The sequence below is a fragment of the Cetorhinus maximus genome, chromosome 9 (genome assembly GCF_964194155.1).
Source record: "Cetorhinus maximus chromosome 9, sCetMax3.hap1.1, whole genome shotgun sequence".
Classification (NCBI taxonomy): Eukaryota; Metazoa; Chordata; class Chondrichthyes; order Lamniformes; family Cetorhinidae; genus Cetorhinus; species Cetorhinus maximus.
Window position 1 is genome coordinate 60,541,679 of NC_135887.1, and position 26,037 is coordinate 60,567,715.

Genomic DNA, 26,037 nt, shown 5'->3' on the forward strand with positions numbered 1-26,037 from the left:
ATTGAAAACTTAATGCCGTGGTCCAAACCCTATTCCTTGCATTGAAGACTATAGACTGAGCAGGCAACTCCACTTACAGTCGCAAAATTGATTGATTGAGAGGGTTCTGGCAAGTCCCCATGACCACCCAAGTGAAAGAAATCTCCGCTTTCATGAGCCCCCAGATGGCTTATTCCAGTGTAAAGTAATGCCTTTCAGTTTCAAGAACACTGCAGTCACCTTTCAAAGGTTAATAAACCGAAGTGGCTAGCTTACACAACTATGTTGTGTACATTGATGACTTACTGGTAATATAGCAACAACTGGGAAGACCATCTAAACCATTTGAGAGCACTATTTCAAAGTTTACACAATGTTATAAAAACAGAAAATGCTGGAAAAACTCAGCAGGTCTGACAACTCTGTTTCTGTCTCCACAGAGGCTAACGTTTTGAGTCTGTATGACCCTTCTTCAGTGCTCTGATAGTGATTGGGTGGCCCTTGTATCCCTGAGCAGGATAATGGGCTTGCTTTCCTCGCTAGAGGAGAACAGGGCCACCTCCTTTAAAAACAAAACCTGGTAACCCTCAGGGATTTTGTCAGACTCTACTACATCCATGGAAGGGTCAATCACTGTGGTTAGGGCCACTGACTTGCCTGTCATGATCCCTGACAAGATATCCTTTCCTCTGCTGGCCTTGTGAACCCCAATAAAACCCACTGTATTCCCCTTCAGCCTCCAGCAATTAGCTTTAACATGCCCTGCCTTATTGCAGTGAAAGCGCACAGGTTGTTGGGATTGTTCCTACCCCCTACCCCTTCCTTCCTGACTTGTGTTCTCATTCTTTCTTTCATATTTACCCATCTCCTATTGTTCCCTCACTTCTGTCCTTCTGGGACTGCTGGGCATTACTAGAGATTAGTCTTTTTTCATTTTTCACCATTTTGCGTCTTCACCTCTTCAGGCCACGGCCTTTTATTAAAAGGTTTCTGTGTAAGCTTATAGTTGTCTACCATTAGAGCAGCATCCTTCACTGTTTGGTGATGCTTTGTTCCTCAATATGGTATCTAATGTTAATGGGGGTACAGTTTTTAAATTCTTTTAGTAGAATTAGCTTTGATTAGGGAAATCTAATTTTAGAGGTTTTACCCGGTGCTCAAAAACCATGTGTTTCTCTCTGGTGTCACAGGGTGGATTGGGGGTTTAGTATAAATGGGTAGGGTGTACAGTGAGATAAAAACAGAAATGCTGGAAAAGCTCAGCAGCAGAGAGAAACAGAGTTAACATTTCGAGTCCAATATGAGTCATCTTCAGAAATATTGGACTGAAACGTTAACTTTATTTCTCTCCACAGCTGCTGCCAGACCTGCTGGGGTTTTCCAGCATTTTCTGTTTTTGTTTTGGTTTTCCAGTATCTGCAGTATCTTTCTTTTATTAAGGCATGTACTATGGTTGGGTTGGGTGTGTCCAGGACCGGGGCCAAGGCTGGTGCGTGGGGCATGGGGTCTGCTTTCTTTTGGTGGAGGTTCTGGGACAGTGACTGCAAGTCATCATTACAGCTCAGCTTGAGCCTTTGCTCAGCCACCAGTCCTCGAGGGTCACTGGTGTTAGTTGTGACACTCCAAAGACCTGTTGGCACTGAGGCCAACTGGGCATAGCTGGGATGAGCTCTGTCTCTCTGTTGCAAGCTGGATAGTCCTGATCAATTATTAACTTGTTCTTCCATTTTACTTGGACAGCGAGCTCACAACTTCACTCTTCCAGCCTGGGTGACTCCTGACACAATGGAGCATATGAGGCAACTGAAGGAATTTGCCCTCCAGTCTGACTATGAAATGTACAAGTGGAAGGAGAAATCACGGCTCCAAGGGGGTGAGTGAGGGCCGATGATTTGGGCTGAGGCCTGAAGATGTGATGGGGCAGGATGGTGAAAGATGAAAGAAGACTGTTCCTATAGTATCTGGTCTGGTCTTGCTCAGCAGCACCTAGCTCTCCCTATGTCACTGTTGAAGCCCCAGATCTTGAGTATCTGGTTTTCCAGCAACAGAACTCTTGCCACAGTGACATTATTAATGAAAATTAAGAAAATCAAGGACATGTTGAATAAAGACTTTGTCAGTATTTACAGTAGAGGAAGGGGTCAGCATGTCTGACATCCCAAGGAAAATAATATTGGATTATTGAAAAATAATATGGAAATAGGCCCTCCCATCCACTCTATCCAGGACCCATACAACCTTGTACACCTCAATCTAATCTACCCTCAGCCCCCTCTGTTCCAAGGAGAACAACCCCAGCCTATCCAGTCTTTCCTCATGGCTGCAATTTTCCAGTCCTGGTAACATCCTTGTCAATCTCCCCTATACCCCCTCTCTACTGCAATTGCATCCTTTCTGTAATGAGGTGACCAGAATTGCACACAATACTCAACTTGTGGCCTAATTAATGTTTTATATAGTTCCAGCATAACTTCCCTGCTCTTATATTCTATGTTTCAACTAATAAAGAAAAGTATTCCATATGACTTCTTAACCATCAGTCTACTCTTGATCATCAGCAATGTGATGGAAGGTGTTGTCAACAGTGCTATCAAGTGGCACATCCTCAGCAATAACCTCACTGATGCTCAGTTTGGGTTCAGCCAGGGTCACTCAGCTCCTGACTGCATTACAGCCTTGATTTAAACATGGATAAAAGAGCTGAACTCCAGAAGTGAGGTGAGAGTGACTGCCCTTGACATCAAGGCAGCATTTGACCGAGTGTGGCATTAAAGAGCTCTAAAAAAAGTGAAGTCAATGGGTATCAGTGGTTATGCTAGTTGGAGCCATGCCTAGCAAAGGAAGATGTTTGTGGTTGTTGGAGGTCAATCATTTCAGTCCCAGGACATCACTGTAGGAGTTTTTCAGGGTAGTGTCCTCAGCCCAACCATCTTCAGTTGCTTCATCATAAAGTCAGGAATGGGAATGTTCACTATACAATGTTCAGCACCATTTGTGACTCCTTGGATACTGAAGCAGTCCATGTCCAAATGCAGCAAGACCTGGACAATATTTAGTCTTGGGCTGATGTGTGGCATGAATGTTACTTGCCACTTAAGTGCCAGGCAATGACAATCTCCAAAAATAATCTAACCATCGTCCCTTGACATTCAATGCCATTACCATCACTGAATCCCCCACTATCAACATCCTGAGGGTTACTGTTGACCATAAACTGAACTGGACTAGCCATATAAATACTGTGGCTACAAGAGCTGGTCAGAGGCTAGGAACCCTACAGTGAGTAACTCGCCTCCTGACTCCCCAAACCCTGTTCACGATCTACAAGTCAGGAGTGTGATGGAATACTCTCCACTTGCCTGGATGAGTGCAGCTCCCACAACACTCAAGAAGCTTGACACCGTCCAGGACAAAGCAGCCTGCTTGATTGACACCACATCCACAAACATTGACTCCCTCCACCACCAATGAACAGGGGCAGCAGTGTGTACCATCTGCAAGATGTGCTGCAGAAACTCACCAAGGCTCCTTAGACAGCACCTTCCAAACTCATGACCGCTAACATCGAGAAGGACAAGGGCAGCAAATACACGGGTACACCACCACCTGGAAGTTCCCCTCTAAGTCACTCACCAGCCTTACTTGGAAATATATTGCTGTTCCTTCACGGTCGCTGGGTCACAATCCTGGAACTCTCTCTCCCTAACAGCACTGTGGGTGCCAACGCATGGGCAACAAATGCTGGCCTAACCAGTGACGCCCACACTTTGTGGAAGAATTGAAAATAAATGCAGCCCATCACTGTAAAACTTCCTCAGTGGGACTGCGTGGAGGAGCCGTCCTGATGCAGTTCCCCGGCATTCCATCAGCTTGCCTGCCTCCCACGCCCTTGTCCCAGGGCCAGTAGTATTCTAGCCATAGCATCATAACAGAGAAGTGTCCATGCTGGCTCCCTGTAGAACAGCCCAGTCAGTCCCATTGCTTGCATTCGATCCCTGTAGCTCTGCAAGTTTATTTCCCTCAGCTGCCCACCCAATTTCCTTTTGAAATCATTCTCTCCTCTTCCACAACCCTTGTAGTCAGAGTTCCACTCACTGTGTACAAAAAAAAAGTTCTTCCTCGCATTGCCCCCTTTCATTTCTCCTCCAAAACCTTAAATCTGTGTCCCCTCGTCTTTGTACCATCAACTAATGGGAAGCCTTTCCCTTGTCTAACTGATCCAAATGTCATAATCTTGTACGCCTCTATCAAATCTCCCCTCAATCTCCTTTGCTCCAAGGAGAACAACCCCAGCTTCTCCAACCTAACCTTGTAACTAAAATCCCTCATCCTTGGAACTATTCTGGTAAATCTCCTCTGCACCATCTCAAGGACCCTCACAAAGTATGGTAACCTGAACAGGATGCAGCACTCTAGTTGCAGCCTAAACTGAGCTTTATAAAGGTTCAGTATAACTTCCCTTCTTTTGTACGCAATACCTCTATAAAGTCCAAGATCTCACGCTTTGCTAGCTATTCTCTCAATATGCCCTGCCATCTTCCGAGATTGATGCACATGAACCCCCATTGTCCCTCTGTTCCTGTATACTCTTTAGAAATGTGCCATTTAGTCTATATTGCCTCTCCCTATTCCTTCTGCCAGAATGCACACCTCACACTTCTCTGTATTAAATTCCATCTGCTACTTGTCTGCCCATTCTGCTAGCCTATCCATGTCCTGTTGTAGTTGATTAGTAACCTCCTCACTGTTTGCTGTACCTCCAAGTTTGGCATAATTGGTAAATTTTGAAATTTTATACATATCAAAAAAGCATTGGTCTTGGCACTGACCTTGGGGAAACACTATCCTCCAGTCTGAAAAACAAGCATTTACCTCGTGTACTGTTTTCTGTCCTGAAGTAAATATTTTATCCAAGTTGATACTGATCCTCAATTTTGTTAATCAGCCTGGTGCCTTGTCAAATGCTTTCTTAAAATCCATATAGACAACAGCCACATCAACCTTCTCTTTCACTTCATCAAATAATTCCATTTAGATTAGTCAAATTTAATATTTCTCACCATTTCCATACATTATTGTTTCTAAAATCTTACTGATGTTAAATGGATCAGCCTGTGGTTACTAGGCATTTCCTTGCACACTTTCTTCAACAGGGATGGCACCTAATTGAATTTTTTTGAAGAGATGATTAAAATAGTGGACAGGGGATGTCATTTATATGGAAGGCATTTGATAAAATCCTTCAAGAGATTATTAGCTAAAGTTGAAGCCTTTGGAATTGAAAGCAAATTATTGATGTGTTTAGGAATTGGCTGAGTGACAGGAGACAGAGGGTAGAGATAATGGGCAGGTACTGTGATTGTCAGGATGTGACTGGTGGTGCCCTGCCAGGATCTGTAATGGGACCTCAAATATTCATCATAATTATTAACAACTTAGATGATTGGATAGAAAGCCACATATGCTAATGAGTTAATGACACTAAGATAGGCAGCATTGTCAGCAGTGTAGATGGAAGTGTAAAATTACAAAGAGATATTAATAGATTAAGTGAATGAAATCCATTTGCCACAATTTTGTCCAATGTAGACGAAGGTGAGGTCATCCACTTTGGATCTAAAAAGGAGAGAATGGGACTTCCTAAATAGTGAAAAACTAGAAACAGTGAAGGTCCAAATGAGACTTGGGCTCCAGGTACACAGATCATTAAAATGTCCTGAACAGGTACAGAAAAGATTCAGAAAGGCTTATGGAATTCTGCTCTTTACATATGGAGAACTGGAATAGAAGGGGGTAGAAATCATGCTTCAGCTACACAAAGCCCTGGTTAGACCACACCTGGAGTATTGTGAACAGTTCTGGGCACCACACCTTAGGAGGATAGGTTGGCTTTGGAGGGAGTACAGTGTGGGTTTACCAGAATGATTCCTGGACTCCAAAGGTTAAGTTATAGGTGAGGTTACACAAACTCAGGTTATATTCCCTTGGATTTAGAAGGTTAAAGTTGCTTTGATTGAAGTTTTTAACAGATTAAGGGGAATGATTGAGCAGGCAGAGAGAAACTATTTCCAATGGTTGGGACATAGTTTAGAAAATAAAGCCAGACATTTCAGAAGTGAAATTAGGAAACACATCCACACACACAGGGTGGGAGACATTTGGAACTCATCCACGAACAGCAATTGTTGCTCAATCAAATGTTCATTTTAAATCTGAGATTGATGGTTTTTGTTAATGAAAGGTATTAAGGGATATGGAGTTAAAAAACAAACAAAGGCCATTATGTTATTGAATGGTGAAACAGACTTGGGTACTAATTGGCCAACTGCTGTTACATTGTCTCTACACTGACCAGTCTCTGGGAGGGTCTGGCTTCACAGTAACTGCCCCACACTGACCAGTCTCTGGGAGGGTCTGGCTTCACAGTAACTGCCCCACCCTGACCAGTCTCTGGGAGGGTCTGGTTTCACATTTTTGCTTGACTGGAATGGTAATATGCAATCTGAGTGCTGTCACTGAATAACTGTGTGTTGATAGTCTTTATTGTTATTGTACTGCTATGAGCTCTGTTTACCTCTGTTCTTTTATTCTGTGGCTAAAGATTTGTTCTTGTTACAGGTGTACTCCTCAAGCAAATCCTCCAAAACATTACTCGAGCAACATGTGACAGCAATTCCAATCCCCTTCTCAAATTGATCATGTATTCGGCGGTGAGTCTCCCATCAGAAATATTGAATATAAATGTTTGTATTAAATACACCATAAACAACAGTATTCAATACAACTGACTAACAGTTATATACAAGGCCATGTTTCTTCATATTTATTATTTACACCAGGATCAGTAATAATTACACCGGGATTGGTGGTGCTATTAAACACGCCACGATCAATGCCCATATTTATTTGTTGGTGCTTGCAGTCAATTCACTTTAGCAATTTGATCCATTCTGAACTTGCTCATTTTTCACAGCATGACACAACAATCGCAGCCCTTCAAATGGCTCTCGGTGTTTACAGCCTTGCTCCAACATATGCTGCCTGTCACATATTTGAGCTTTACCAAGAGAAAGATGGGTACGTCTGAAATTTGTTTTAAAAGCATCTGCCCTGCACACCGCTGTTTGGGCTCCATTTCCCCAGCCTCTATCGTTGGTCTGTTCTCTGCTGATTAGTAAAGGAGGGTATAAACTCAAGGCGAGGATCTGCATTCAATTACACTAGGCCCTCATCTTTTGGGTTGCATTCATCCAGATAGTCAGGATGCTGGCACCTCTTCGATCCATCAAATTGATTGTTTTTATCAGCATGGGGACAGTTACTGTGAAACCAGACCCTCCCAGAGACTGGTCAGTGTGAGGACAGTCACTGTGAAACCAGACCCTCCCAGAGACTGGTCAGTGTGAGGACAGTTACTGTGAAACCAGACCCTCCCAGAGACTGGTCAGTGTGAGGACAGTTACTGTGAAACCAGACCCCCCCAGAGACTGGTCAGTGTGAGGACAGTTACTGTGAAACCAGACCCTCTCAGAGACTGGTCAGTGTGAGGACAGTTACTGTGAAACCAGACCCTCTCAGAGACTGGTCAGTATGGGGACAGTTACTGTGAAACCCGACCCTCCCAGAGACTGGTCAGTGTGGGGACAGTTACTGTGAAACCCGACCCTCCCAGAGACTGGTCAGTGTGGGGACAGTTACTGTGAAACCCGACCCTCCCAGGGACTGGTCAGTGTGGGGACAGTTACTGTGAAACAAGACCCTCCCAGAGACTGGTCAGTGTGAGGACAGATACTGTGAAACCAGACCCTCCCAGAGACTGGTCAGTGTGAGGACAGTTACTGTGAAACCAGACCCTCCCAGAGACTGGTCAGTGTGAGGACAGTTACTGTGAAACCAGACCCTCCCAGAGACTGGTCAGTATGGGGACAGTTACTGTGAAACCCGACCCTCCCAGAGACTGGTCAGTGTGGGGACAGTTACTGTGAAACAAGACCCTCCCAGAGACTGGTCAGTGTGGGGACAGTTACTGTGAAACAAGACCCTCCCAGAGACTGGTCAGTGTGAGGACAGTTACTGTGAAACCAGACCCTCCTAATTGGACCAAACAAGATTGAGATTTGATTAACAGACAGGAAGCAGAGAGTAGGGAGAAAGGGGACATTTTCAAGTTGGCTGGCTATGATGAGTCTAGTGACCCGAGGATCAGTGCTGTGGCCTCAGCTAGATGTCGGGACAAAAAGTAATGTATCTAAGTTTGCTGATATAAAGCTTGGTGGAAATGCAAGCTGCTAAGAGGACACAGAGAGGCAGTAAAGAGATATAGACATATTAAGTGAGTGGGCAACCAGATGGTAGATGGAGTATAATGTGGAGAAACGTGAAGTTATTCATTTGGTGCTAAGAATAGAAAAGTAGAATATTTTTTTAAAAGGCATGACATTTTTAAATGTTTGGGTCCCTTGTACAAGTACACCAAGTGAATACTATGTTAATATGCAGGTGCAGCAAGCAATGAGGAAGGCAAATGGCATGTTGGCCTTTATTGCAAGGGGATTGGAGTACAAGAATAAAGAAGTCTTGCTACATTGTACAGGGTTTTGGTGAGCCCACATCTGGAATACTGTGTGCAGTTTTGGTCTCCACATTTAAGAAAGGATATTCTTGTATTAAAGGTGGTAAAGTGAAGGTTCTCCAGAACTGGGATAAGGGGGTTGGCCTATGATAGTCTGAGGAAATTGGGATTATATTCTCTGGAGTTTAGAAGAATGAGAGGTGACCTCATTGAAACGTTCAAGATTCTGAAGGGGCTTGATAGGGTAGACACAGATTGTTTTTGCTGGTAGGGAAATCTAAAACAACGCGAGAGAAATGGGACCAGTGTGAGGGAGTGAGAGAAATGGGATTATGTAAAATGCATCCCTCTGAGAGGGGAGGCTAATTTGAGCAGCAGAAGAAGTGAAATGACCTCCTCCTGTTCTAAAGGTTGCATGTGGCTTTTACAGGTCCTTCACTGTGGAGATGTACTACAGAAATGAGAGCAATTCTGAGGCATACCTTCTCACTCTGCCATCTTGTACCAAAAGCTGCCCGTTAAAAAAATTCATCCAAATTACTGCAGACGTGATCCCAAAGAACTGGGAAAAGGAATGCCGAGTTCACCACAGCAGCATCCAAATAGGTATTGTATTGACAAACAACTCAGTATGCTCATTGATGGTGACTTTTGACCAATGATAGTTTGGAATGGTCTATCTATTCTGCCATTGATCATTCCATCCAATCTGATAGGAGGGTTTGCTCCAATTTCAGCAGTGCTGGTCAGTCCACCAAGTGGATCCTGGATCTCTTGTTGAGGAGTGCTCTAACCTGGCCCCTAATTGTATGATAGCATAATTAAATGGGGGGGCGGGGGGGCTTCAGTAGTACCCCATTTGGTCAGGATATTTATTATGTCTTCCTCGCGTGCTTTTCTGATCTTTCAGACATTAAACAATTGTGTGACAAGGTCAGAAGCAATTGATCAAGTTTACACAAACCTGCAGTTCACAGATCAGACTTTTTTTTGCCTAACGCTCAGCAAACCACCCCACCTAACTGGCTTTGTATACAGATAAAAGTCAAAAACTGTGGATGCTAGAAATCCAAAACAAAAATAAAAATACCTGGAAAAGCTCAGCAGGTCTGGCAGCATCTGCGGAAAGGAACACAGTTAACGTTTCGCGTCTGTATGACTCTTCAACAGAACTAAGTAAAAATAGAAAAGAGGTGAAATATAAGCTGGTTTAAGGGGAGGGGGTGGGACAGGTAGAGCTGGATAGAGGGCCAGTGATAGGTGGAGATAGACAAAAGGACAAAGAGGTGTTGAAGGTGGTGATATTATCTAAGGAATGTGCTAATTAAGGGCAGAAAGCAGAACAAGCAACGTACAGATAGCCCTAGTGGGGGTGGGGTGGGGTGAACGGAAGGGATTGAAATAGGCTAAAAGGTAGAGATAAAACAATGGATGGAAATACATTTAAAAATAATGGAAATAGGTGGGAAAAGAAAAATCTATATAAATTATTGGGGGGAAAAAAAGGGGGGATCGGAAAGGGGGTGGGATGGAGGAGAGAGTTCATAATCTAAAATTGTTGAAATCAATATTCAGTCCGGAAGGCTGTAAAGTGCCTAGTCGGAAGATGAGGTGCTGTTCTTCCAGTTTGCGTTGAGCTTCACTGGAACAATGTAGCAGGCCAAGGACGGACATGTGGGCATGAGAGCAGGGTGGAGTGTTGAAATGGCAAGCGACAGGGAGATCTGGGTCATGCTTGTGGACAGACTGAAGGTGTTCTGCAAAGCGGTCACCCAGTCTGCGTTTGGTCTCTCCAATGTAGAGGAAACCGCATTGGGAGCAACGAATGCAGTAGACTAAATTGAGGGAAGTGCAAGTGAAATGCTGCTTCACTTGAAAGGAGTGTTTGGGCCCTTGGACGATGAGGAGAGGGGAAGTAAAGGGGCAGGTGTTGCACCTTCTGTGGTTACATGGGAAGGTGCCATGGGAGGGGGTTGAGGTGTAGGGGGTGATGGAGGAGTGGACCAGGGTGTCATGGAGGGAACGATCCCTGCGGAATGCCGCCGGGGGGGTGAAGGGAAGATGTGTTTGGTGGTGGCATCATGCTGGAGTTGGCGGAAATGGCGGAGGATGTTCCTTTGAATGCGGAGGCTGGTGGGGTGATAAGTGAGGACAAGGAGGACCCTATCAGTGTTCTGGGAGGGAGAGGAAGGTGTGAGGTCGGATGCGCGGGAGATGGGCTGGACACGGTTGAGGGCCCTGTCAACCACCGTGGGTGGAAAACCTTGGTTAAGAAAGAAGGAAGACATGTCAGAGGAACTGTTTTTGAAAGTGGCATCATCAGAACAGATGCGACGGAGTCGAAGGAACTGAGAGAATGGGATGGAGTCCTTACAGGAAGTGGGGTGTGAGGAGCTGTAGTCGAGGTAGCTGTGGGAGTCGGTAGGCTTGCAATGAATATTGGTGGACAGTCTATCACCAGAAATTGAGACAGAGAGATCGAGGAAGTGAAGGGAAGTGTCAGAGATGGACCATGTGAAAATGATGGAGGGGTGGAAATTGGAAGCAAAATTAATACATTTTTCCAGGTCCAGACGAGAGCATGAAGCAGCACCAAAGTAATCATTGATGTACTGGAGAAAGAGTTGTGGGAGGGGGCCGGAGTAGTGTATAGCAGGTATAGGCAACAAGGAGCAAATGAGGTACTTGTAGAGTATAGAAAATGTAAGAAAATACTAAAAAAAGGAAATCAGAAAGTATTGAGTATAGGAGTTGGGATGTTATGGTGAGGTTGTATAAGACATTGGTGAGGCCAACCATGGAGTATTGTGTGCAGTTCTGGTCGCCTAACTACAGGAAGGATATCAGTAAGATTGAGAGAGTGCAGAGAAGATTTACTAGGATGTTGCCGGGTCTTAAGGAGTTGAGTTACAGGGAAAGATTAAACAGGTTAGGACTTTATTCCTTGGAGCGTAGAAGAATGAGGGGAGATTTGATAGAAGTTTACAGAATTGTGAGGGGTATAGACAGAGTAAATGCGAGTAGGCTCTTTCCACTTAGATTAGGAGAAATAAACACGAGAGGACATGGCTTTAGGGTGAAAGGGGAAAGGTTTAGGGGGAACATTAGGGGGATCTTCTTCACTCAGAGTGGTGAGAGTGTGGAACGAGCTACCACCTGACGTGGTAAATGCGGGCTCACTCTTAAGTTTTAAGAATAAATTAGATAGATACATGGATGGGAGAGGTCTGGAGGATTATGTACTAGGTGCAGGTCAATGGGACTAGCGGAATAATATTTCGGCACAGACTAGAAGGGCAGAATGGCCTGTTTTCTTTGCTGTAGTGTTCTGTGGGTCTATGGTTCTAGGGCTGGAACAATACGGACTCAAAACGTTAACTGTGTTCCTCTCCGCAGATGCTGCCAGACCTGTTGGCTTTGTATACAGGTTTTCTGACAGCTTCCCCGTTTGCCATTAGAACTGTCAACAATTCCAGCAAATTCCTCCTCTAATAGAGTGGCAGAGTGCTCACAGGAGATCAAAAGAATGGGTGATCCAATAATAATGGAGCTGGATGTTTCCTGGAAGCCTGAGATTAACTAACAAACTAACTATTAACCAACAAATGAACAACTAACTAATTAACTACTGTCTCTGCTCATTATTGAACAATAAAATCTTGCAACAGAAGGAGGCCGTTCAGCCCGTATCTATGCTGGCACGTTGAAGGAACTATCTAATTCCCTTCCCCCAAGCTTTCAGCTTGTATCAGGGACAGGATCTCTGGGTTGGGACAGGTTGGGTTGAGCTCTTGTTTCTGCTCTAACTCTGTTCAATAACTGCTGGAATTGTCCATTTGCTGTAATCCACGCCCCCCCCCCCCTTCCCCCCACCTTACTGAGGGGGGATTGGGGTTTAAACTGAGCAGCCTCTTAGAAATTGTTCAGCTTGTTTGTAGGGCTGTAGTAAAGTCGGGTGTGGGCAGCACTGGATGCTGTATTAGGATGAAGCTTTGCGAAAATCCTGAAGTCGTCACTGTATTTAAAAAATTGCTCTACGCTGGCATTGGCATACTGAGGAACACCTTCAGCGGCAAATGGACAGACTCATGCCCATAAAGAATTTGGTTTGACCATCAGTATCAGGAAGTTAAATGTCATCGTCCAGGATGTTGCCACACTACAGTCTATCAGCATGAACAATGTGACGCTGGAGCTTGGATGGATGACAGCTGTATATCCAAATCCCATATGGTGAACTGACCACTGGGTCACAACCTCCTGCATGTCCATACCTCTGCTACAAGGACATCTGCAAGTGAAATATGAAGATGGCGGACACTGACAACTGGACAGCAGTCGCTGATGGCCATGATCTCTGGAGGCTGTCTTTTTGGAAGGGCATTGGAAGAGGTGAGCAGAAACGCAAAGCTCAGCTGGCCGAGAGAGGGCCCAGAGAAAACAGACTAGTGAATTGTGCACCTTCTCAGCCCACTGTCTCCCTCTGCAGCAAATGTGGCAGAGACCGCCATGCCAGAGTGGGGCTCCTGAACCACAGCAAGTGATATTTAACACAGAGTTGACCATCACTGCACAAAACATCGTCTTATGAGACAGGGGGCTGCCACATTAGGAACAAAAGTCAGAAGTTACAATGAGACCATTTACCACCTCCTCCCAAATTCACCCCCTCCTCTTCCAGTCTGTTCCCCTCCTTCCCAAGGTGCTGACTGGCTGGTGAGCAGATTCCAGGGATTTTGTTGGTACCTGTCCCCTAAAGTGACTGTCATCCATGTATAAGCCAGCACAACAAGTCTTTGTTGAAGGGTGGGGCAGTTTTGTAGTTAATTGTACAAATACCATGTCTCCAATGTATAAGAAAGTAGTGTATGTAATTCCCCATCATTGGTACCTGTCTGAAGTATGTATCTCTCTCTCTTTTCTATCCTTGCAGAGCTGATTCTGGGATTGGCCATTGGCTCCTGCTTTCTGCTAGTGATCCTTATTGTGTGTTTGATACTCTGGCGTCGAGACATGGACCAACCTCTGAGCTACCAGAAACTCACCACCCACTATGAAGAGACTGAGAAAATGCTCTCGGCCTGAGCAGGGCAAGAAAGATAATGAGACTAGGAGCGGTCTAAAGCCTGCGGGGAGGCAACGTTGCTAGCTTTAAATAGGCTTTTATTTGTTTGATAAGCAGGCATTTTAATTCTGCTCTTTTGATCATCATGGGGTTGAAAAAATAGTTTTTGCTTCAGAAAACTAGCATTGATTAGAAAATGGGAGTTTAAACTGCGGAAGGAAAGAGGAGAAATGGCAATTGTTTTGTTTTACAGTGCTGTAGTGAAGTGTGTTTTTTTTTTAAAAATAGCTTGCGGTGTTAGTTCAATTGTCTTTACTGTAACACAGGCCTTTTAAAACATCTCAGTGGACACAAGTTGGTCAGCACCTGTCCCAAGTTACTACTAACCATAATGCAGAGACAGCAGATCTTGTGGTGACCTGTGGACCTGGATATATCACTGATACTGATACACTCATGTATCCAGGGTTACAGGCAAGCGGTTTCCTCCAGTTAGCCACTGGTTACATTAAAGTCATTGCTATAAGAAACACTTGCATTTATATAGTGCCTTTCACAGCCCCAGGTCACTCAAAGCTCATTGAAGTGTAGTCACTTTTGTAGTGTAAGAAACATTGCAGCTAATTTATGCACAGCAAGATCCCACAAGCAGCAATGAGATTAAAAAACCAGATCCTTTATTTAGTGATGATTGTAGAATAAATATTGGCTGGAATACCAGAGAGAACTGCCCTGCTCTTCTTCCAAATACTGCCATGGGATCCATTACATCCCCACCCCTCTCCAACCAGGAGGATCTGTGAATCAGCGAGGGGGGTGGTGGTGGTCTGTGAATCGTGGGGGTGCTCTGAATTGGGGGAGGCCCTGTGAATCGGCAGGTCGACGGGGCAGTGAGTTGATGGGTCAATGGATTAGTGTGTTTTGTAACGTGTAATTTGGAATGTGTGCTTGCTGGTCTCGGTAAGTCAGGTACCTGTTTTATTAGGGGCAGCACTGCAGTAATACACAATGTATTCATCTTCTACCAGTGTGAGACTGTGAAACCCACTCCCTTTATTAAGGCAATTTAACTGCTACATTGTATTTGGGGCTAATTAGAAATCAGCAGGAAATAATTAGCTTGTTTTTTTTTGAAATGCTGTTTTTTTTTTTGAAGTTGTGACACAGAAATGTGAACTTATGGCAGACTTCTTTTAGGTTTGTGAACCTCCACTGGCATTGCTCACGTGACCTGTTTAAGCAAACAGAATGTGGGCATCATTTGAGTGAGGTGACATTGTCAACACTGCAGGAGATAGTTATGACTGGTTCTTTTGCAGTATTATCCACTGAATTCATTGTTAGATTATATCTCACAGGTGGAGTTTTCACTGTTCACAACCTCTGTTTAATTTGTCGTCTCTTGGCCATCTCTACACAAGATAACCATTCAAGGTGGGCTAGGACACTGGAGCTGGTTTGACAGGTGTTTTGTTCTCATGATATGGGAGCTGTAGGTTTTCAAGGAAGTGTGTGGAGAGACCATCTTTACAGACTTGTCATGGTGAAGATCTCTATTCTCCTCCTGTTTCTAATGTCAATCCTTACCACTCCAACCCCTTGTCTCTCTCAGCAGTTTCTATTTGTAAACACCAATGCTTTCATATGGTGGTTGAGTTAGTGGATAAGTAATCCAGATGTCTGGGAATCGAAATCACACTATGGAAATGTGAGAATTTGGAAGTAAAAAGCTGGGATTGGTAAAAGTGGTGATGAAATTGTCTGGTTGTCTTAAAAAGCCAAATCATTTACAAACGTCCTTTAGGGAAGGGAATCTGGTGTCCTGGTCCAGTATGGCCCATCCATGACTCCAGACCAACCGCAGTGTGGTTGATTCGACTGTCCTTAGTTCAAAGAGAAGGCAACCCCACCACCTTCTCAGTGATGGGCAGTGAATGACAACCTTACCAGTAGGAGTATGAATACTGTTACAATCACTGTAGAAACAATTTCCTAACAAGATTTCACTTTAAAACTAAAATAAGCATGATTCAAATATTAACCAAGGAAAATGGTATATTGATTTAAAAAAAACCAGTAAAGTTCTTTAACTTGACGTCATACTTTGGAGACACAGGCAGTGCCAGCTTCTCCCAGCTCCCGGGCTGAGCTCAGTCACTCCTCACCATGCCGAGTCTAATCTTCCAGTGTCCACACCAACTGCTCCACTCCCACTGAGTCATCCAGATACGATTATCATCAGCAAGGCACACCTTGATCAATCCCTCTCCATCAGGTCATAATTCTCCTGACAATCCAGAGATTCCTGTATCCAACCCCTTTAAACAGTTTTGTCGGCTCTGATAAAACTCTTTTGCCCACTTCTGCTCCCAGCCATTTTCTACAGAACAGAGAAGACCTGTTCCTGGGAGAACTCCAATTCTCTTCTGTTGTGCTTCAGCTGCGGCCTTTTGTTCTGTGAGCTTTTGTTGGAGCTGCTAGAAACTACAACACAATACCTCAGTGGGGAAGCTAATGATCCTCCTTTCTCAACTCCCATCCCCGTGGCAACCCAAAGTCACGTGGGCACTTCTCTGAACTGAGATGTTTACCAGGAATTTGCCTCCCACCCTTTCAGAATTACCTTTCCCTTTGAAAGTTAAAGGGACATTTCAAACATAATTGTCAGCATTCATGACAGTACATAACTTTGAGAGATGCTGTGCCTAGAAACACTCTTTTTAAAGGTTCTTATGAAAGGGAGATTTTAAAATAATTTCTTTTGTGGGATGCGGGTGTTGCTGTCAAGTCCAGCATTTGTTGCCCATCCCTAATTGCCTTTGAGCTAAGTGGCTTACCAGGCTCTTGCCATTTAAGAGTCAACCACATTGCTCTGGGTCCAGACCCAGCAGATTTCCTTCCCTAAAGGACATTAGTGAATCAGATGGGTTTTTACAACAATCAATGATAATTTCATGGTGACCATTACTGAGACTAGCTTTATATTCAGGAATTTATTAACTGAATTTAAATTTCACCACTGCTGTGGTGGGATTTGAACCGGTGTCCCCAGACCATGAGCTGGGAGCTTTGGATTATGAGTCCAGTGACATTAATATTACGCCATCATCTGAAAACATAAAACAGTAAGACAAACTGCACCCTCCCCTGCCAGTAATTTCATCCTCTGTTCTACAAACCCTGTTGATCCATATTTTACGGTTGTTGAAAATCTAAAACAAAACTGAACATGCTAGAAAAACTCAGCCAGAGACAGAGTTAACATTTCAGGTCGAATATGATTCTCCTTTCAAGACCGGGGTGGATAGATTTTATCGATAGCGTTACCAAGAGAAATGGAGCAAAGGTGGACAAATAGAACAGAGATACAAATTATCTGTAAATAAAGACAAAATACTGCAGATGCTGGAAATCTGAAACAAAAACAAAAAATGCTGGAAAAACTCAGGCCTGGCAGCATCTGTGGAGAGAGAGACAGAGTTGACATTTCAAGTCCGTATGACTCTTCTGTGATGTGAATGAGGGGCGGAATGACACAGGAGGGCTGAACAACCTCCTTCTAGTTCAGTGATCTCTGTTGAATTAAGAAAGTACTTGAGTGTTACAATTTCATCAATTTTCATGTGTTGAGTGCAATAAAGTTTAATTTTTTTCTCCCCAGTTCATCAGACTGAGTCTCATTTATTCACAGCAGTGATGGTGTTTTGTGTAAATACAGATAACATCCCAGTGCAAGAGCTGTTTCACCCTCGCACCCCATACTCCTGTTTAAAAACCCATCTCCTCCCTCTCTTTCTCCCTTCCTTCTCCCCCCACCCCACCTGCCCAACAGGTTGAGGAGGGTAGCAGGCATCCAGCTCTCAGCCCTCCAGAGGACACCCGGCAAGGTCACTACAGACAGAGTGTAACAGTCAACAGGCTGCCTCCACCTCTGCTGTGGATGTCAGGGGAGCACCAAGATGTAGTGGCAGGATTTGGAAAGTTAAGAATATGTAACTCTTTTAAGTCAACCAAATAAACTAACTTAAAATTGGAGACAAATTAAAAAGCAGCCCCTTAAGGGGAAACTGCAACAAAAGACAGAATTTAAAGGAAACTTCTGAACACTAAATCAAAATGTGATTAAGAGGGTCAATAAAACACCCCAGTCCCTGTGGTGCCCACCGAGCATGGAAAGCCTCGATGGTGCCGCCAGACACCACATGCTCCCTCTCCAGGGACATCCGGCCATGAGCGTAGCCACGGAGGAAGGGCAGACAGTCGGGCTGGACGACCTCCCCCAATTGCCTGCCACCTGGACCTGTTAATGACCTCCTCCCTTCTGCCCCCCCAACCCCCTTGCACTGGGTGCCCTTAGACCAGGAGCATGGGATTGAAGTGCAAACAAAGTAGATGTAAAAGGGTTTTCAAGTAACTAAAAAGGGGGTGGAGCCTACAACAACTTATATATCTGTGGTCCGTGGACTCCACAAGGCCGCAAAAAAACGCTGCTATGTCGGGAGTCCATGAACCGACACATCCTACATGCAACACCCTCCACCGCAGGTCCCCAACGGATAATGGGAGGACACCCCGTAGAGGGCTCCCCACTGGGGACCTTGCCGCTGCATGGCAATAAGGCATATCCGGGCGGCAGGCGCAGCAAGGAAGTGAAGGGTGTGCTGCAGCAGCCCATACAGGAAACCCCTCCACACCGTGCTAAAGGGCACCCTCCGCATTTCCATGAGGCGACTCAGGTTGCGGGGCACCGGTGCCCGAGGGAGGGTTTGGGGCTTAGGCCCATTGTGGAATTCTGTCCAAACGGGTACACTCAGACGGAAGATCTCTGCGCCACCTCAAGTCCTAGTATGACGTCAGGGCCGAGCACAACCGTCCTAAGGTCATGAATGGCATTGGCTGTGAGCTGGATGTCCACTGATGCACAATGCGCCAACTCCTGTGGAAGCATCCAGCCACTCATCAGCCACCCAGCATGTCACCGATCCTGGTCACCCTGGGAGGCACAGCCCTTCTCTCTGCCAGCTGCTGAAAAGGGCAAAGGTGTGGATTCCTGAGTAGCGGCTCTCTGACAATAGCCGCTACTCCCGACGGCGGAGAGCTGCATCACGAGGCGACCATGTTCCAGACTTTGATCAGGACCTGGTGTTATGACAATGCAGTTCTTAAAGGCTGAGTTATTTCAAATCCCAGAATAAAACTTTAAACAACTGTCATAACCTCTATTTTCAATTGGTATGTTTTCAGTTGCAGCTGTAAATTCAGGAGTAAAATTACCAAGTCTCAAGAGGTTTTTATTTCAAACTAAATGAAACATTTATTAATTTACAACAAATTAAACACATACACATGGCTACAAATTACTAGTATCATAACTGTTTAACAAATCCCCAAATCTTCACTAAGGCAACAATAACCAATAGACTTAAACAGACACCAGGCTAAGCATTTTTCACCTTACGAATTCAAAATGAGGTTCCTTTCAATTTGGTTCCTTTGCAAACAGTTGTAGGCCTCTGACCTGCACACATAAACTCCTTTTTGTTATACCCAGCCTTTCTGTTTGAATGCAAATTCTCATTGTATCACCAAGCCCTTTAAACCCCTTTCATAGTACCAATTTTATTAGTAATATAAACATATTGCTTGGTGTCTCCTAGCTAGGTGCAAGATTTCACCCCCAGTCTTTGAATGATTTATTCAACAAAATACAAATGTACCCTCTACCTTATTGTTTACATCTCAAAACTACTATTTATCAAAGCACCCAGACCAGCTGGCTTTTATCCAATTAGCGCACACACTCAGACACAGAATAAACCTCTATTTAAAAAAAAAATTCCAGTAACATTATATAAATTAATATTGCTTCATGACATCCGCTTCCTAGCATGAACTGTCATAACTCCAAAAGATGGCTTCATTTTTTTAACATTTATATATATCCTTGGTTTGGTATCAACAGAAATCACTCCAGTTCAGTGTCCAGGTTTTTTTTTTCAAAAAATGTCCAATTCTCCTTTAAGCTTCAAACTCTTGATAGCACATCTGCAAACAGATTCTCTATCCCGGCATCATGTAAATCCGTAGATTAAATGGTTGCAATAATAGATGCCATCTGAAAAGTCTTGAAATTTGTCCAAAAACTTTAAAGGACTGTGGTCTGTATAAACAATTGATTCTGATGAAATGCTTGCAACATAAATTTCAAAATGCTGCGATGCTAACACCAAACCCAAGGTCCCTTTCTCAATCGTTGAATATCTTCTCTGTTGTACGTTCAGCTTCCATGAAAAATACCCTATCGGTTTTTCAATTCCAGTGTCATCTTCTTATAACAGGACAGCCCCAATGCCTATATCATTTGCACCAACGGCCAACTTGAATTGCTTGGCATAATTGGGCACTGCCAATACTAGTGTTGTAGTTAATACAGTTTTCAAACTATCAAATGACTTCTGGCACTCCAGTGTCCATTGAAACTTCTTGTTCGTTTTTAATAGTTCAGCCAGTGGAGCAACCACTCGGCTAAAATTTGGTACAAATTTCCAGTAAAATCCACTCATGTCCAGAAATCTCAAAGCTTCTCATTTTGTTGTAGGCACTGGGAAATCCATGATAGCCCTAACTTTCGCATCTCTCGGAGCCACCTTACCATGTCCAATGGTATGGCCTAGATGTGTAACTTGCGCTTTTGCAAATTCATTTTTAGCCCAGTTCATCACCAAATTAGCTTCTTGTAGTTGAATAAATAATTATTCGAGATGATGTAAATGCTCCTCCCACTGAAAACTATTAGATCATCAATATAAACAGCACAATTGCTTATATCTGCAATTACTTTGTTTGTCAGTCTTTGAAACATTGCAGGTGCAGTCTTCATACCAAATAGCATGACTTTAAACTGATATAGACCACTTGGCATTACGAAAGTTGATATCTCCTTTGCTCTCTCTGACAATGGTACCCGCCAATATCCTTTTAGGAAGTCAATTTTTGTGATAAATTTTGATTGTCCCACTTTCTCAATGCAATCTTCCAAATGTGGTATAGGATAAGAACCTGCTTTTGTTACTGCACTCACTTTTTGATAATCCACACACAGTCTGTGTGTTCCATCTGGTTTTGGTACTAGTACAATGGCGAATTCCAGTTACTGCAACTAGACTCAATGATATTTTAAAGCTTTGCTGGATTTAATCTATAAGGAAGTTGCCTTATTGAAGATGAAACCTGTACAGAGACATCATGTATAGCTAAATATGTCTTTCCTAATTTATTCATACAAATAGGTTTGCGTGACTGCAATAGCTTTTCCAAATCACTTTAACACTTGCTTGGGAGGTAACTCAATATTTCATTTAAGTTTTTAAGCACCCCCTCATTATCCATTTTGATTAGAGGAAAATCAATTTCAGAGTCCTGCACTTCTACCTCTTTCTCATCTTCCACCATCACTAAAACCTCTTTTTGTTTCTCTTCCCTGTCAAAGTACTGTTTCAGCATATTTACATGAGACACTCTCTGCTTCTTTCTTCTATCTGGAGTATTTACTAAATAATTTACTTCACTTAATTTCTTTTGAATATGTAAGGCCCACTAAATGTTGCATTTAATGAATCACATAGTACTGGTAACAAAACTAGTACTTTCCAGAATCAAAACTGCGAGTTTTTGCTTTTTTTATCTGCCTTCATTTTCATCACTTGCTGTGATATCTTTAAATGTTCCCTAGCTAACTCACATGCTCTGTCCAATCTCTCACTAAAGTTTGATACATTATCCAGGAGAATGGTTTCTGAATTTTGACCCACTAATTTCTCATGAATCAATTTCAGTGGTCCCCTTACCTCATGACCATAAACTAGTTAAAAAGGGCATTTGGAGTGTCTCTAATAGCAAATAACAAGAATGGAATTCCTGTATCCCAATCCTGTGGATAATCCTGACAGTACGCTCTCATCATAGTTTTTAAAGTTTGATGCCTTCTTTCCAAAGCTCCCTGTGATTTCAGGATGATAAGCTGTTGACTTAAACTGTGTTATCCCCAGCCTGTTCATTACTTTCTTAAACAGCTGTGACATGAAATTTGAACCCCGGTCTGATTGTATTTCTTTAGGTAAACCATATCTTGTGAAATATTTAATTAACTCCTCCACAATATTCTTGGTTGTAAAGATTCTTAAAGGTATAACTTCAGGAAACCTAATAGACACATCCATTATTGTCAGCAAATACTGATTTCCATTTTTAGTCTTAGGAAGGGATCCTACACAATCAATCATGACCCTGGTAAAAGGTTCTTCAAATGTTGGTATTGGAGTTAAAGGCTCTGGCTTAATCACTGCTGGTAGTTTTCCTGTTATTTGACATGTGTGACAGGTTCTACAGAATTTGACAACATCCCTATGCAATCCTGGCCAAAAAAACTCTATCTTTTCCTGTGTTTTCCTAATTCCTAAATGTCCCTCCATTGGAATTTCACAAGCAATCCTCAGAATCTCATTTCTATACGCTAATGGGATAACAATATGATGCACCGCCCTCCAGTTTTCATTTGCTGAGACATGATCTGACCTCCATTTTTTCATTAAAATATCACCCTTAAGGTAATAACATTCAGGAATACATTTTGCTTCTGGTTCTGAGTAAGCTTTCTGATATAACTGCTTTAACTGCAAATCATTTTTCTGTAACTCAACTAGCCTCGAGTCAAACACTTCAGCTGAATTGTCTTTCCTCCCGAACAACGTTATCAAACACAGTGCCAGCTAATTGGATTTCAACACCTTCTTCTTGCCTTTGAACTGCCTGCCCTTCTTGTTTTTCTTGTTCTTCCCTATGAGCCTTTGATCTCATTACAACACCATGAGGAAACAATCTAGGATGTTCCTTCTGTAGAACTTCGATTGAAAACACTTCTACAGGCTGCTCAACTACCATAGGCATCACCTGCATTTGAGCTCCAGCTATATCATTACCTGGAATAAATTACCCTGCAATGAGCATTTTTCCACAAGTCCAACTTCACCTGTCCTCCATTTGCTCTTTAAATTTACCTTCCACAATGGAATGGATTTAGCATCTCCATGAACCCCACAATTATTATCAGCTCCTGCAATGCTCCCTTTGAACAACAAATGTCACTATCCCACAAATTAAGGATTGACTAGCCTCTGTGTCTCTTAAAATTTTAACATCTTTACCTACTCCACCCTGTACACATGGAAAGACTTTCCCTTCACATACAAAGTCTTTAAACATTTCTGCAACCTGCTCCTCAGAATTCTCTTGAGCAAACTGTGAATACGTTCCCACTTCTTTAACTTTCACTGATTCTCCCTGTTTCACCTGTACACAAACCACTGGTTTCTTCTGTGCCTGAGCCTCAGAACCCACAGTACTTTTACTTCCAGAGTTTTTCTGTACCCCAACAATTCCAACAGATTTTTCCTGCAATCTCCAATACACTGACTTTGTGTGCCTCGCTTTATTGCAATGAAAACACCTCAATTTTCGAATGTCACTTCTACCCTCAGCACCTTCCATTTTATTCAGAATAAAAACTTCCTGGGAACTTCCAGCTACTCCTGTTATTCCCTGACTACCTGCCGTCCTTTCACCTTCCCACTTTTTATCCTTTTCCAATTTGAAAGTGCGATGAAAGAAAGGTTTAGCTGTATGCACTAACTCATAGGGGAGAATTTTCTCCCCGTTGGGTGGGCCGGTCAGGAGTGGGCGTGGGTGGGCACGGAGTCAATCGTGGCCCACGATCAGCTGCGTAATGCCATTTTGCGTGGGCAGGCCAATTAAGGCCCGTCCAGTGTGACGCGCACCCGGAAGCGCTCAGTGCTACCTGTGCAGGCGGGGGGAAGAGAGAGAGTTGGGGCCTGTGCTCTTTTGTGCAGGAGCTGCCTCAGGGAGAATAATTTCATAATATGAACTTTAAATAAAGAACCTAAAAAATCATTTACACATGTCCCCTCATGTGACAATGTCACATGAGCTGGGACATGTTTTTCAAGTGTTCCAGAAATATTTATTAATGTTATAAACCCTTCATGAAACCTCATCTCGCCCGTGGAAGAGGTTTCATGAAAAATACGAAGGCTGCTTGGGCGCTTCGACTGCTGCCAACCTTAAGGTTGGAGGGGCAGCTTTTTCAATTGTCTTGATTGATTGATTAATGGCCTTAATAGGCCTTTGACAGTTCGGCGGGCACGCAGCTGACTCTGGTGCATGCCTGCTGAATGGAAGATCAGAATGCGCGTGATGATGTCGCGGTGCACGCCCGACGTCACCGCGCATCATTTTACACGTGGGCCCATCCCCACACACCGAACAGAAGTTTCTGCCCATAATCATCAGCTATCACAGAATCACAGAACCACACAGAGGCCCTTCAGCACATCGAGTCTGCACCGACACGTGACAAACACCTGACCTACCTACCTAATCCCATTTACCAGCACTTGGCCCAGAGCCTTCAATGTTATGATGTGCCAAGTGCTCATCCAGATACTTTTTAAAGGTTGTGAGGCAACCTGCCTCCACCACCCTCCCAGGCAGTGCATTCCAGACCGTCACCACCCTCTGGATAAAAAAGTTTTTCCTCACATCCCCCTTAAACTCCTGCCCCTCACCTTGAACCTATGCCCCATTGTGAATGACCCTTCAACTAAGGGGAACAGCTGCTTCCTATCCACCCTGTCCATGCCCCTCATAATCTTGTACACCTCGATCAGGTCACCCCTCAGTCTTCTCTGCTCCAACGAAAACAACCCAAGTCTATCCAACCACTCTTCATAACTTAAATGTTTCATCCCAGGCAACATCCTGGTGAATCTCCTCTGCACCCCCTCCAGTGCAATCACATCCTTCCTATAATGTGGCGACCAGAACTGCACACAGTCCTCCAGCTGTGGCCTCACCAAGATTCTATACAACTCCAACATAACCTCCCTACTTTTGTAATCTATGCCTCGATTGATAAAGGCAAGTGTCCCATATGCCTTTTTCACCACCCCACTAACATGCCCCTCTGCCTTCAGAGATCTATGGACACACACACCAAGGTCCCTTTGTTCCTCAGAACTTCCTAGTGCCATGCCGTTCATTGAATACCTCCTTGTCAAATTACTCCTTCCAAAGTGTATCACCTCACACTTTTCAGGGTTAAATTCCATCTGCCACTTATCTGCCCATTTGACCATCCCGTCTATATCTCCCTGTAGCCCAAGACACTCAACCTCACTGTTAACCACCCGGCCAATTTTTGTGTCATCCACAAACTTATTAATCCTACCCCCCACATAGTCATCTATGTCGTTTATATAAATGACAAATAATAGGGGACCGAGCACAGATCCCTGTGGTACGCCACTGGACACTGGCTTCCAGTCACCAAAGCATCCTTCTGTCATCACCCTCTGCCTCCTACAACTAAGCCAATTTTGAATCCACCTTATTAAATTACCCTGTATCCCATGTGCATTTGCCTTCTTTTTAAGTCTCCCATGTGGGACCTTGTCAAAGGCTTTGCTGAAATCCATATAAACTACATCAACTACACTACCCTCATCTACACACCTGGTCACCTCCTCAAAAAATCCAATCAAATTTGTTAGGCATGACCTCCCTCTGACAAAGCCATGCTAACTATCCCTGATTAAACCTTGCCTCTCCAAGTGCAGATGGATACTCTCCTTCGGAAATTTCTCCAATAGTTTCCCTACCACTGACGTGAGACTCACTGGCCTGTAGTTCCCTGGCTTATCTCTACAATCCTTCTTAAATAGCCGAACCACATTAGCTGTTCTCCAGTCCTCTGGCACCTCCCCCGTGGCCAGAGAGGAATTAAAAATTCAGGTCAGAGCCCCTGCGATCTCCTCCCTTGCCTCCCTCAGCAGTCTGGGACACAAAACACAAAGCTATCTCTGCTGCTTGACTTACAGAATCAACCCTCTGTTCCTCCACATGAGTTCTCACTACTGAAGGGATTGAACCTTTAAATTCTTCCAGGAGAATTACTTCCCTAAGAACTGCATACATTGTCTCTAACTTTAACACCCATATCCACTGATCAAAATTACTTTGTTTTACTCTTTCAAACTCAATAGAAGTTTGCCCAGGCTGTTTTCTCATATTCCTAAATTTCTGCCTGTATGCTTCAGGAGCCAACTCATATGCACTCAAAATAGCCTTTTTCACCACATCGTAGCTTACTGACATTTCTTCAATAGCGAAGCATATAGCTCATGTGCTCTACCCAACAACTTAGACTGTCATAATAACGTCCAGTTTTCCTATGGCCATTTTATCTGTTTAGCTAGTTTTTCAAATGAAATAAAGAATACTTCAATATCTTTTTCCTCAAACTTTGTAAGAGCTTGTACAAATTTAAACATCTCCCCACTGAGTTCTA

At 43.7% G+C, this 26,037-nt stretch overlaps 1 protein-coding gene across 1 annotated transcript in view; it reads left to right on the forward strand.

The window, feature by feature from the left end:
• LOC144684687 (prostatic acid phosphatase-like) overlaps positions 1-17,279 on the forward strand; it is a 50,196-nt gene extending 32,917 nt beyond the window's left edge. The window contains exons 7-11 of the mRNA XM_078548794.1: positions 1,720-1,852; positions 6,598-6,689; positions 6,953-7,056; positions 8,982-9,157; positions 13,485-17,279. Of these exons, the coding sequence (XP_078404920.1) occupies positions 1,720-1,852; positions 6,598-6,689; positions 6,953-7,056; positions 8,982-9,157; positions 13,485-13,636 (657 nt within the window). The 3' untranslated portion in view covers positions 13,637-17,279. The remainder of the gene's footprint in view (positions 1-1,719; positions 1,853-6,597; positions 6,690-6,952; positions 7,057-8,981; positions 9,158-13,484) is intronic.
• The last annotated feature ends 8,758 nt before the right edge of the window (positions 17,280-26,037 follow it).